This window comes from Pyrus communis, chromosome 8 (assembly GCF_963583255.1).
Source record: "Pyrus communis chromosome 8, drPyrComm1.1, whole genome shotgun sequence".
In the NCBI taxonomy this organism is placed as follows: Eukaryota; Viridiplantae; Streptophyta; class Magnoliopsida; order Rosales; family Rosaceae; genus Pyrus; species Pyrus communis.
Window position 1 is genome coordinate 23,970,682 of NC_084810.1, and position 11,824 is coordinate 23,982,505.

At 37.2% G+C, this 11,824-nt stretch overlaps 2 protein-coding genes across 2 annotated transcripts; both read right to left on the minus strand.

The window, feature by feature from the left end:
* Window positions 1–2,969: 2,969 nt before the first annotated feature.
* Window positions 2,970–6,988, minus strand: LOC137743001 (F-box/LRR-repeat protein 3-like). Its single transcript, XM_068482925.1, has 8 exons — window positions 6,302–6,988; window positions 5,699–5,824; window positions 5,328–5,432; window positions 4,847–5,240; window positions 4,622–4,751; window positions 3,930–4,224; window positions 3,598–3,849; window positions 2,970–3,299 (listed from the first exon to the last, which is right to left on the minus strand). Exons 1-8 carry the CDS (start codon window positions 6,941–6,943, stop codon window positions 3,249–3,251), a joined length of 1,995 nt encoding a protein of 664 aa, XP_068339026.1. The 5' UTR covers window positions 6,944–6,988; the 3' UTR covers window positions 2,970–3,248.
* An 857-nt stretch (window positions 6,989–7,845) lies between these two features.
* On the minus strand, window positions 7,846–10,736 carry LOC137743289 (U2 small nuclear ribonucleoprotein B''-like). Its single transcript, XM_068483157.1, has 5 exons — window positions 10,580–10,736; window positions 9,644–9,816; window positions 9,113–9,206; window positions 8,437–8,516; window positions 7,846–8,320 (listed from the first exon to the last, which is right to left on the minus strand). Exons 1-5 carry the CDS (start codon window positions 10,650–10,652, stop codon window positions 8,042–8,044), a joined length of 699 nt encoding a protein of 232 aa, XP_068339258.1. The 5' UTR covers window positions 10,653–10,736; the 3' UTR covers window positions 7,846–8,041.
* Between the last annotated feature and the right edge of the window lie 1,088 nt (window positions 10,737–11,824).

The window sequence follows — 11,824 nt, forward strand, 5'->3', positions numbered from 1 at the left end:
AGAGATCATTTGTTTAAATTATATTTTGTAAATCATATAATGTGGTTGTTAATAATTAAATTATTACTTAATGTTGATAATTGATTATTGATCATATCAAAAAGTTGAGTAGTCTAGTGTTTACCATAGAAATTTTATTATTTGAATTAAGGGAATTTTATTATTTAAACTAAGAGAATTGTTATTGACACTTCAATATCTCATTTTGCACTTCAAGGAAATGGATTGAAGTAGCGATTAAGGCTTTTTAGCTAAAACGATTTTTGAGATTAGCATAATTCTTCACTTTAATTCTTGAAAATGAAAATCGATAGAGGTGGTCCATTTGTCCACCATAAATCATTTTGGTCATTATGTAAAAAAATCTATCAATATCTATTAAATTGTTATGTGAACAACCGTGTGGCGAACTTAAACGTATTTTTGACAAACCAACTATTTTGACTAAAAACCCAACAATTATTGTTCTAGTTTGTCTTTTTAAAGGGTAATGCTAGGAAAACTACATTTGTAAAAAAAATGTTCTAAACTAAATGACATGGAAATTGATGATTCGACTTTTACTTAAGTGTTAGTTAACGTGCTTATTTCTATTGGTGACACATCATTTAGTTTGCAATTTTAATTTACAAATTTAGCCTACCTAGCATTACTCCTTTATAAAAGGGTAATGCTAGAGAGATTAAATTTGTAGATTAAATTTTGAAAATTAAATGACATGAAAGTTGATGATTGGATTATTACTCAAACGTTGATTAATGTGCTTATTTTTTTATTAGTGATATATAATTTAGTTTACAAATTTATTCTACAACGTTAGTTTACCTGGCATTACTCTCGTAAAAAATTGGAAAGTGACATGTGAGGAAGTTCTTACAATATCAATCATGACCCTGGGCCTTTGGACCTAATGAAGTTCCAATTAAGAAGAAAAGTGGAACAATAAAAAACTAAGCATTGTGATCCAATGGTTTGAGTTTGTTCGTCTAGTTTAGCAAATGCATGCATGGATATGTTCACTAGACTTGAATAAATGATACATCAATTATTGAAATAAAACTAACTTAGTAAGTTAAAATCTTTGTCATAAATTTAATATGTATCGATTATTAATAGAGACCATAAAGAAGTCATACACAAAATAAATGCAGAAATTTTGATCCCAAATTTTTTGGTGTGTAACGTTAGATACATTTATGGTCAAAACTATGTACGAGCATAACCAAAACTCCATCGTTTCAGACTTACTGCTTCATGCAACTACCCAAACTCCCCCACTCACCAACTTTGTACCGCTATATAAACACCAAAGCTCGTCCAACTTCAAAGTACAAAACTGAAACACTCCCAACTCAGCAAGTCCCTCTTACTGAGAACCATTGCTTTGAGCTCCAGACCTGGCAAACTCTCAACCATGTCTGCTGGAGGGAGAACATTCGGAAGAAGCCAGAAACGAAACGACAGTGACGGCTTTATACCAAGCCTTAACCTCCAAGGACGTTGATGTCGTTCACCTTCTCCTCGCACCGTATCTCGAGTGGTGGTTCCATGGCCCCCCAACTCACCAGCACTTGAACCGCCTGCTCACCGGCGCACCTCCGTATGACTCATCGTTCAAATTTGTCCCTCTCTCGATCGTTGCATTTGGGTCAATGGTGCTGGCTGAAGGATACAACGAGGTTCGTTCGGTTTCGTGGGTGCATGCGTGGACCGTCACGGATGAGATTATTACCCAGGTCAGGGAATACTGCAACACGTCCGTGACGGTCACGCGGTTATCCTCACCGGATATCAGATCACAGCGGGGAACTTGCCAGAGCGTCTGGCAGAGTAAGCTCTCGGATGATAAGTCTGTGCCTGGCATCGTTTTGGCGCTACAAGCAATGGCTAGCCTGAAATTATTCGGTGGGTGGGCTAAGTTAAAATTATTACTACGAAATTAAGTTTTTAATCTTATGTTGCCTACATAAAGTTATATAATAGTAAAAACTTGAATGTAGTAATTTGAAGCAAGAATTTTATGCTATGTTTTTTAGGTTTCTAGCCTTCGAAGCTTTCAAGTGAATAAAATAAGGAACCATTTGTGATATGGAAGTTTTAATTTATTACTATTAAATATAATATTGGTTAAAGTGATGAGTTTATTTAACATCTATTAGCTCTTATTATTCTTAAAAATAGGCTTACTAATAAAAAATTTCATTTCTTATGTGAAATATGTGACCATTGATCTCTTAACTCATCAACGTGCAACTATGGTCATTTTTGTCAACTTCGTGTTGAAATAAACATTGCTACAATTGTGCTAAAGTTGAGGGATCATTGCCCCAAATTGGGTTAAAGTTGAGTTACTAATTCTCCAATTGAGTTTAAGTTGATGGACTATTGTTACAATTTTCTCATTTGGTTTCCATATTTGCTCCTTGATTTAGCCTCACGTCTGTGACACATGACTCATGTTGACGAAAGTTCTATCGGAGTTGATAAAAAAGATCATAACTGCAGGTTTTGACGAGTTAAGGGACCAATGGTCACAAATTTTTAGTTGAGGGATCATTCATCTACTTGCGTTAAAGTTAAAGGATCATTGCTACAATTTCCTCTTTAAATTATATTTTGTAAATCATATATCGGTTGTTGATAATTAGATTATTACTTAATTGTTGACTAACGTGTACTTATTTTTTATTGGTATCACATCATATAGTTTACAAATGGTTTAAACGTTGATCTCCCTAGCATTACTCTGTGTATCTTGTCGTGTGGAATGTGTACGATCAACATCGTAACATATTCGAAATCGTAGTGATACACAAAGATGAAAGCATGATGAACTCGCCAGGATCCTTCTCTCAAATTTATCGAACCTGAGCTTTAAAGTGCGTGCAGAAAGGTTAGTATTTAAATTATTGAAAACTTAAATAAAAAAACCAAAATGAATTGATGAAGTTTGGTACAAAAGTATAAAAGTATTTAAACGTTATCAATGATAATGAAATAATAATTTTTGTGTCCGACTCTAATTCAAACGTTAGTTAAAAGTTATAAGGTATAAAGACCGGAAGACTTTCCGCCTTACAGATGTAGAAAAATACTACTTAACCGTCTAAAAGTGATCGCGTCGCTTGTTGATTCCTTTCTTCGATGTACCGATAACATAAGCTTTTCCTTTATGGCCGAAGTATCAAAAACATCTTAAAGGGTTACAAGCACTTCATATGCATGTCTGTTTTTCAATCTACGTCGCTTCAGGGGGTCTTTCCAACATGCAGTTGCCATCCATTTGGATCTATTTCCACCTGAAAACAAGACATAAAAACACTCATTTGACCCTCATCAGTGATTCAGTATGGTATTAGTAGCCAAAGAAGTGAGGGATGTCAGGAATTTGACATAAGGGAAGAACTTGTTAAAGAACAAAAGTTTCTACAATTCTGATCATTGGCGTCAGTTGTTCTTATGTTGTCGTCCTTACCCACAAAACGCTATATGTCGAAGGGCAAGTTTTGTTTCTCAACGACTAAAATTCATGAAATTAACTCAATTTATTTGGTTAACATGATGGAGCTGCATCAGAACTGAAAGAATTAAAAGTACCTGGAATGCCTTGTCCCTCCAGTGAAACGCACAACCGCGGCCTTCCATGTGCTCAAAAATATATTTAGGAAGCAATGGTTTGAAGGATGTGTGGAGCTTTACTTTTGTTAGGCCTCCACATGCCAATAGAGCAGCAGCAAGGCCGTTCTGAGTCAATCCCGCCAAGTGTAAAATAGTAATGTTCTGTAGGCGGTTGGTGTTCGCAAGAGATAAGAGTCCAGCATCGGTGACTGAACAATATGACAAGTTTATCTGCAACATGAAGAAATGAACCCATGGTCTTAATTTTGCATCGACTTTAATGTTCCAGACACAGTGGAAAGGAAAACTACCTGTCTGAGGTTTTGGCAAAATTGACCAAGCGCAAACATTGCGTTATCATTGATGTCGATGCACTTTTTTATGTCTAGAACTTCAAGTTCCCTGCATGCCCTTGCAATAGTTGAAAGACCCACTGTCGAGACACGAGGACATCCTCGAATTTCAAGTATCCTTAACCTCAAACACTGTGACAATGATATTAATGAAGAATCTGTAATTTTATCGTTATATGCAATGTTAATCATCTCCATTGCAGGACATCCACAGGCAATTTTTGCAATGCCGGCATCAGTTATTCCCGTGGACCTAAAGGGAGAAAAGAGAAGAAAAAATCCCAATAAAATTACTAGCAGAGGAAAAAGCTTATGAAAAATGCATAAATTTCGACATGGCATTGGTATTTGAGAGCTATTAACTTGACATGCCAAATCAGGATATCAGTGCCTACATTATTTTGAGAGATAACACCAACAAACGTTTTTGTTTTAGAAACTTGGCAGCAGATGGAAAAGTTAGTAGAAACTACGAAACAAATGCAATTTAACCAATAAGGTGATACACAGATCCTGTCTTAAAAGAATGTTCAAACCGAACCTATTGATCATTCAATTCATCAAATGATAGAACACCCCATACATGTAGCAGTCAGTCGTTTCAGATTTGGGACTGAAGGGAATACCTACTAATCGCTAAAGTCACTAACCTGTACAAATCGAGCTCTTTAAGCTTTGGACATCCACTTCCAACATGTGTAAGTCCATCATCAGTAATGTTCAAGCAGATCCCCAGCTTTAGACTACGAAGTTTGGAACATCTTGAGATATACTTTAAGCCTAAACAAATCAAAAGTCGTCAATTATGAAGAGATAGAAATTACACACGAAAAGTAGTTAAATCACTCGAAGGATATGTTAGATTTGAAATAAACCTTCATTGTTGATTTCGTTGTCCGTGGCATCCAATTCCTCCAAGAATTGGCAACGCTGTCCAATCAAGAGAAAAGCGTCTTCAGAAACAAGGCTACACGATTCCATCCTGAGGGAAGTGAGGGAGGTGCATGATCTTGTTATGCAGTCTATAGAGGCATAAGTTATTTTGCGGCAGCAGGTGATGTCTAATTTCAGTAACTCTCTATGGGATTGCACAAGGAATGAGACACACTCATCCGTCACTCCCGAGCACTTACTTAAGCTCAGCTCAGTCAGTGAGGCACACCAACTTCCAATGGCTTTTGTCGCAGAACATGTGACCAAACAGCCATCTAGTCTAATTGATTTCAACCTCGAATAATTAAGTAGGCATTTTCCCAAGTCAGTGGTGACCTAAACCACAATTTTAAAAAATGTCAGAACAGATTCAAGCAAAGAAATTGTGACCAAGGTGATTACCATAGAGGGTTTCAGACTCACCGCAGGACCATATGCTAAGACAAGCTGCTTCAGGTGTTCAGCACCATTTGTCAGAGAAGACAAACCCACGTGACTGATATTCTGACATTTCGACAAATTAAGCGTCTGCAGAAGAGAAAATTAGTGAAAACATTAACACACATACAGCTGAAATGAGTGGAGAAAAATGAATGCTGCTCTTATGATTTTTAATTGGATTTTGTTAAAGTGGAAAAAGCTCATGAGGTAGACATTCACCGTCAAGTTTTAGAAAAGTGGGCATGGCGGAAATTTATGATTCCCTTATGTTATATAAATACATAATATATCACTAAATAGCGGTGTCTTAAACTTATGTAAACTTATGTAAAGCATCACAAGCAAATGAATACCTTGAGGGACTTGCAACTATGGTTAAGTGTTGCAAGGCCTTCATCATCAATTCCAAGGCATCCTTCAAGAACCAAATCTTCAAGATGTTGTAGTTGCAGGATAGGTGGAAGACATTTTTCTGTGATCTGCAGTACAAAGCATACATGTTTTTCTTGTGTTCATAAAAACATTCGAAATGGCTTGTACCAAGAGAAGCGAAAAACATTAACTACCAATATAAAACTGGATCAACTGGGGCGTGCATTCCTCCATCTTAATTCACTTGTACCTAGTTTTGTTCATGATTACATAATTACATCGCCCTAATATATCTCCGTAGGCGAACAAATCAAGATCAAACAAGCATCCTTTCAACTAATGATCCACCACCGAAAACTTACCCCTTCGAAGTATCATATGCACAATGATAAATCATTTAAGAAACAGATAAATTTACTCTAGACACGCGAAAAACACGTCATGAGACCTACAATTATAATCGTATTGTAGTTTGTAGATCGGGGTAAATGTTTGAAAGTAGAATATCGCTTGTATAAAAAACACCATCAAATGCAAATAGCTGAAGAGTGAAAAAACAGGGAGAGCCAGAGGCAAAGGAATACCGGCAAGCAAGAGAGATCCAAGCTCCGAAGCTCCTTGCATTTCATAGCGATAAATCCAACGCCCAGATCAGTGACACGTATGCACCATCTCAAGCAGAGCAATCTCAGCTTTCTACACCCAACAGCCACACAACCAATCCCGATATCCGTAATCAACTTACACCTCGCCAGCATCAACCTCTCCAAGTTTTTGGCCTCCGCCACAGCCTCTGCCGCCGCGTCAGTCAACTCAGTGCCGTTCGACAAGTCAATTTCCACCAAAAAAGAACAGTTCTCCGTCAACCTACGCAGCCCAGTGGCTGTGAAGTGTCTGGAGCGCGAGAGATTGATCGAACGGAGAGTGGACTTCCAGGAAGCAGAGAGTGAGGCGAGTAAGGGGTCGTTGACGCGTGGACAGCAGGAGAGATCGAGGTGGGAAATCGAAGGGTAGCGGTGGAGGACTCTGTGGAGCAGCTCGGAGCGGAGGGGCTTGAGGGATTTGCGGTGGAGGCGCTCGAGGAGGTAGAAGGACTTGCAGACGAGAGAGAAGGACTTTCTAGTAAATGGGTCGTCGTCTAGGTGGTCGAGGACGGCGTGGATGATCTCGTCGATGAAGAAATCGAATGGGTTGTTCATGGCGGCGGTGGGGCTGAGCTTTTTCATGGGAGTGAGTGCGTGGCTGAGTCGATAAGAGTTCGAAGGCGACAAACTAAATTAACAGAAAACGGTGGATATGGGGGCGGGGGAAGGATATCCGGGTGTCAAATTACGATAATATCCTTGTTGACCATCGACTCAATTCCCTCTTACTAGGGGAAGTAAACGTCTGCGGAAGGAGAAATTTTTTGTTGTGATCGGAACACGGATGATATATCTTGTATTTTTATGTAAGTAATAAAAAATTTTAATTTTTAAGTTATTAACCTTTTAAAACATATTTCCCATCATTTATATATATAAGAACATGTGATGCATTATCTCGTGTGACGATCACACTAAAAAATCTTTTTTGGAAAATCTATCCTGGGGAGGGTGCACATGGTACGGCAATATTCTATTCTCATAGGAAAATTTGAGCTACGACACGTAGAACGAATAAGTCCATCATAATTAATTAACAAATTCATATTAATGAGTTAAACAAAGAATTTTTACTTATAAATAAAAAAAAATATCGTAGAGATCGTAACGTAAATGTTAAGGTTACGCATTTCATTTCACGATCCTATGAGTGACGTGCAACCAACCAACAGTCCAAAAAGGAAGCGTGAAAGTGGAATCTGATGGTTCTCAGGCAGAGCTATGATCAGTAGCACGGCACCATTGATCTGTACATGATTCACACTCGATCAAGGGTCAAAAACCGGCCGTGCATACACGAGCACATTGGGGTCACGAGACTCACGACCAAAAAAAGTTAATACTAGAGAGACTAAATTTAATCTCCCTAACATTTTCCAAGTAAAAAATTGCCAGCATGTTAGCAAAATCAGATGGTTCTGAGCTGTTGAACTGGTGGAATATGATGCTTCGCAGCTTTAAGAGAAGTGCTTTTCAATGGAGAATATCAACAAAACCCAGTTCTCATGTATTTAGGTTCAATACTCCGATTGCATATGAATCCAAACATATTATAAATTGCTTCTGCATTTAGTTTCTTGAGGATCAGCATGAGCACAGTAAGATTAACAACTGTTCAACTATTACATATCCGCAACGAAACAACACTCGACTACAGAGAATAGGAATTATAATTTTCGGTTACTTCTTGGCAAAAGTGATGGCAACAGCGTTTTGAGGGGTGACTTTGAAGCCTTGAAGGGCCTGCATGGCGATCGATGACTGAATGTCATCTTCATACTCTACAAAGGCGATGCCTGGCTTTGCATCAATCATCCTGACTTCCCTAAACCCTGCAAACTGTTTGAAGAGCAGTTCGAGCATATCGCTAGTGGTTTCGTGGGGCAAATTCTCAATGAACAGAATATTGTTCGGAGCTGCTGCTTCCTGTGCATTTGAGTTACCATGGCGGGATGGGGCCTGTTGACGATGCGCAGAGAATTAAAATAAATCCACCATTCAGAGCGTGGGAGGGAGTTGACAAAGAAGTAGATCAAATAGCATTGCTTAGCAGTGATCATATCGAAAACACCTACCGTTCTGCCTCCATTTTCAGCAGCTGCACCAGTTTCGGTAGCAGGTTGTTGCCCTTCATCACCTCGCCGCTTTCTTTCAGCTGAATCAACAGATTTGTTTCAAAACGTAACTCACATGATATTAAACAATCTAATTTGAGCAAACATTTTTGTCTATAGAAACTGAAAATTTTGATATTCTGTATCAGCCACCTTGTATATATATCCAACCTAAATAGACCTTACTATATTAAAACCACGTCAATCAAATATTATCTTAATTTTCCCAAGTCAAGGGAAAAATGAATGCTATAAATAATACAGTGATGTTCCTGCAACCAGCAGGCCAGAGAAACCCAAACAAGTCAAATGCAGTCCATCAAATTTCTCTGGACGTGCGGCCAAAGTAAGACAGTACTTTAATACTCACAATGGCTTGCAAACTATCACAATAATATTACTTTTTCTTACTATTACCACGCACATACCCAATAGGTTCCAGTGGTTCAAGTGGAAGCAATGTGTTCCTATGCCCTGATGGTTCAATTGGAAACAATGCGTTCTTAAGATCCTCGGGAACATATAAAGCCAGTCCTTTCATTCATTGTAATCTTTACATTCTTATGCTATAACGGTGGTTCACGCATATCATAACTAATTTTAAGGTTATTCATCATTCAAAGAAAGTTTCAGTCACCTTTGTCTTCCTGCTTCCTTTTCTTTTCTTTTGGAGCTAAGGTTCCTTCTGCTTCAGCAATGCAATCTGACTTTGTTTTGGCATATTGAATCCGCTGCACCAAATAAATTGTGCTCATATTTACATTTTTGAATAAGAAAATTTAGTGGATGTGAATATCCCAAAAGTTAAATCAAATGCCATCATTTGAGAAAAACAAAGCAACTCAAAAACAGAGTGCATGTTAACATTTATGGTGAACGCATCATTGTTCCGTAAATAGATTCTTTTCTTTCAAAGTAAACTTCGAGGTACCAATAACTTCATCTTCCAGTGTATGCGATGCCGGATATGGTCTTCAAGTTCACAATTAAAACAAAATCATCCTCAACGATACGCACGCATACATATAGAACTAAAAATTGAGAAAAAAAGGAAGAATAACGCATAGGCAGGAAAGCTTAATATGGTTATAGAATTTGGATTAGTAACAAGCATGTCCAACATATATTAAATATGCTACCAACTGAGCTCATTCAATTTTAGACTCACCATGGGTTTATCATAAAACGGAAAGTTTTGCATCTGCCGTACAGCATTACTAGCAGAAGCCACTTCTAGAAATGCAACCCATGCTTGCCCCCGAAGCCTGGGTGTCTTCAAGGCAACAACATCCAAAATCCTTCCATATTGAGAGAATAAGCAATAGAGGGACCTCTTCAATTCTGCAAAGTTAAAAGAATGCCACTATTAACATACAAAGCTTATACCTAAAGGTAGTAGAGAGCATCTTTTCTTGCTAGACAATTCAAAATTCAAATGCAAAAAACCGAAGCAAGGTGTCAAGACCAACATCGATAAGAAAATTGTGATTACTCTCTTGCCTATATAGCGTCGCTTTCTCAATTTTATGATCCATAAAAGCACCCCGGTGAACCAGAATCAATTTACGAACAACAAATTGTCTAGCGTTGCATTTGGTTTGGTGGATTCAGATGATGAAATTTTGAATTGATTCTTCATATAAACTATATGATGAGACGCTAGAAGTAATAAACTTGATTAAATGAAATTGAAAATCTTTGAATCCCTTGAGAATTCAATATACCATGTATATCAAATGGTTAAATCTAAACCCTCCTTTTACATTCATCAATCAAATTCAACCTGAGTAAATTTAAGCATCCAATTCAATCTGCAACCAATTTCTCAATCACCAACTATTCCCAATGTCCACTAAATTCACAAATGCCCTAGCTTCTGAGCTTGCACTCACCAATTTAAACCAAAACCCTAAACCCCAAGTAGTACTAAGAGAACTTAAAATTCAAAATTACAAAAATAAAGCTTAAATTTTGCGTGCTATAAATTACTATGGTGAGTTTAAAATTAGAGACCCAACATTTAATTTTCCTGTAGTTTCTTTCTTTTGTGATTTTCTCGGCAACCAAACAAAGGGAACAAGAGATAGGGCAAAGATTGAGTTACCTTCTTTTTTGATTTTCTCATTGAGGTTCTTAATGTATATGGTTTGGTTCGGTGGAATGTCCCCTGAAAGCATGGTCGCGCAGAGAGAGAGAGAGAGCGCGCAGAGCTTGAATTGTGTAGTGGGGAGAGAGAGAGAGAGAGAGAGCCTCGGTGACGAATCGGATCTGAGCCCTAGAACATGTTCATAGCCGCCATTGGGCTACAAGGTTTCTGTATACATTTACGGGTCATTGGGCCTTGCTCTTTTTCTTTTGGGTCAAAACTTGGGACCTTACCCTTTATAATCCCAATTCCTTACCCTTTCGTACAAAAGCCTCCAATTAGCCCACATGCAAAGGCTTGAACTGCTTATAAATGATTAAAAACCATTTTTATAGAAAATGTCTTTAGGTTACAAAAGTATTTAAAGTACTTCTTGTATGAAGCAGTATAATGTTTTTTTTTTCCTTAGGATTTATTGTCATTTTACTAAGAATTGATTCCAAAAGTATTTTCATTAAAAACGCTGTCAATTATTTTAAAAGCACTTGTTAACGAGCCCATATTTATTTGGCTCGTTTGTAAATCATAATCTGACACACAAAGATAAAATAATAAAAAAGCAGGAAAGAAATAATTTTGGATGGAGCAATAGTTTTCAATGCTTCGACGTTCTTGACTCTTAATGGAGTGATCTTATAATACAGAAGATATATATATATATATATATATATATATATATTTTTAAACAAACGATATTATCTACACTAAGGGGGAAGCGGTGGGCTTAACCTTACAATGGGCTAACAATAATGTGGTTTAAACTCGCATTTGGTAAGAATTGAACCTAAGACCTCTCACTTACAAGATAAGAGAAATATCCCTAGACCATAGTACTAAGCGACAATATGGAAGAGTATTATTTAAGTGTCTGTTCTAACAACAAACATTGAATCTAGTGACAATGGATTGTTGTTTTTTAATTTTTTTTTTCTCTTTTCTTATTTTATTATTATTATTTTTTTTTTCTTTTTTTTTTCTTTTTTTTTCTTTTTTTTTTATAAAAGAAGGATAACTGGTGGTAAATCACTGTTGTCCATTCTTTTTTATCCAGAGAGGTTATGAGGAATTTCACCCTATCCGTAACCACTAGGGCTGGAAAAAAATCCCAAAAATCCCAAACCAAACCGAAAAAATCCCGATCCCAAACCAAAAAAATCCCAAACCAAAATTCCCGAAAATTTCGGTATGTAATCCCGAACCAAA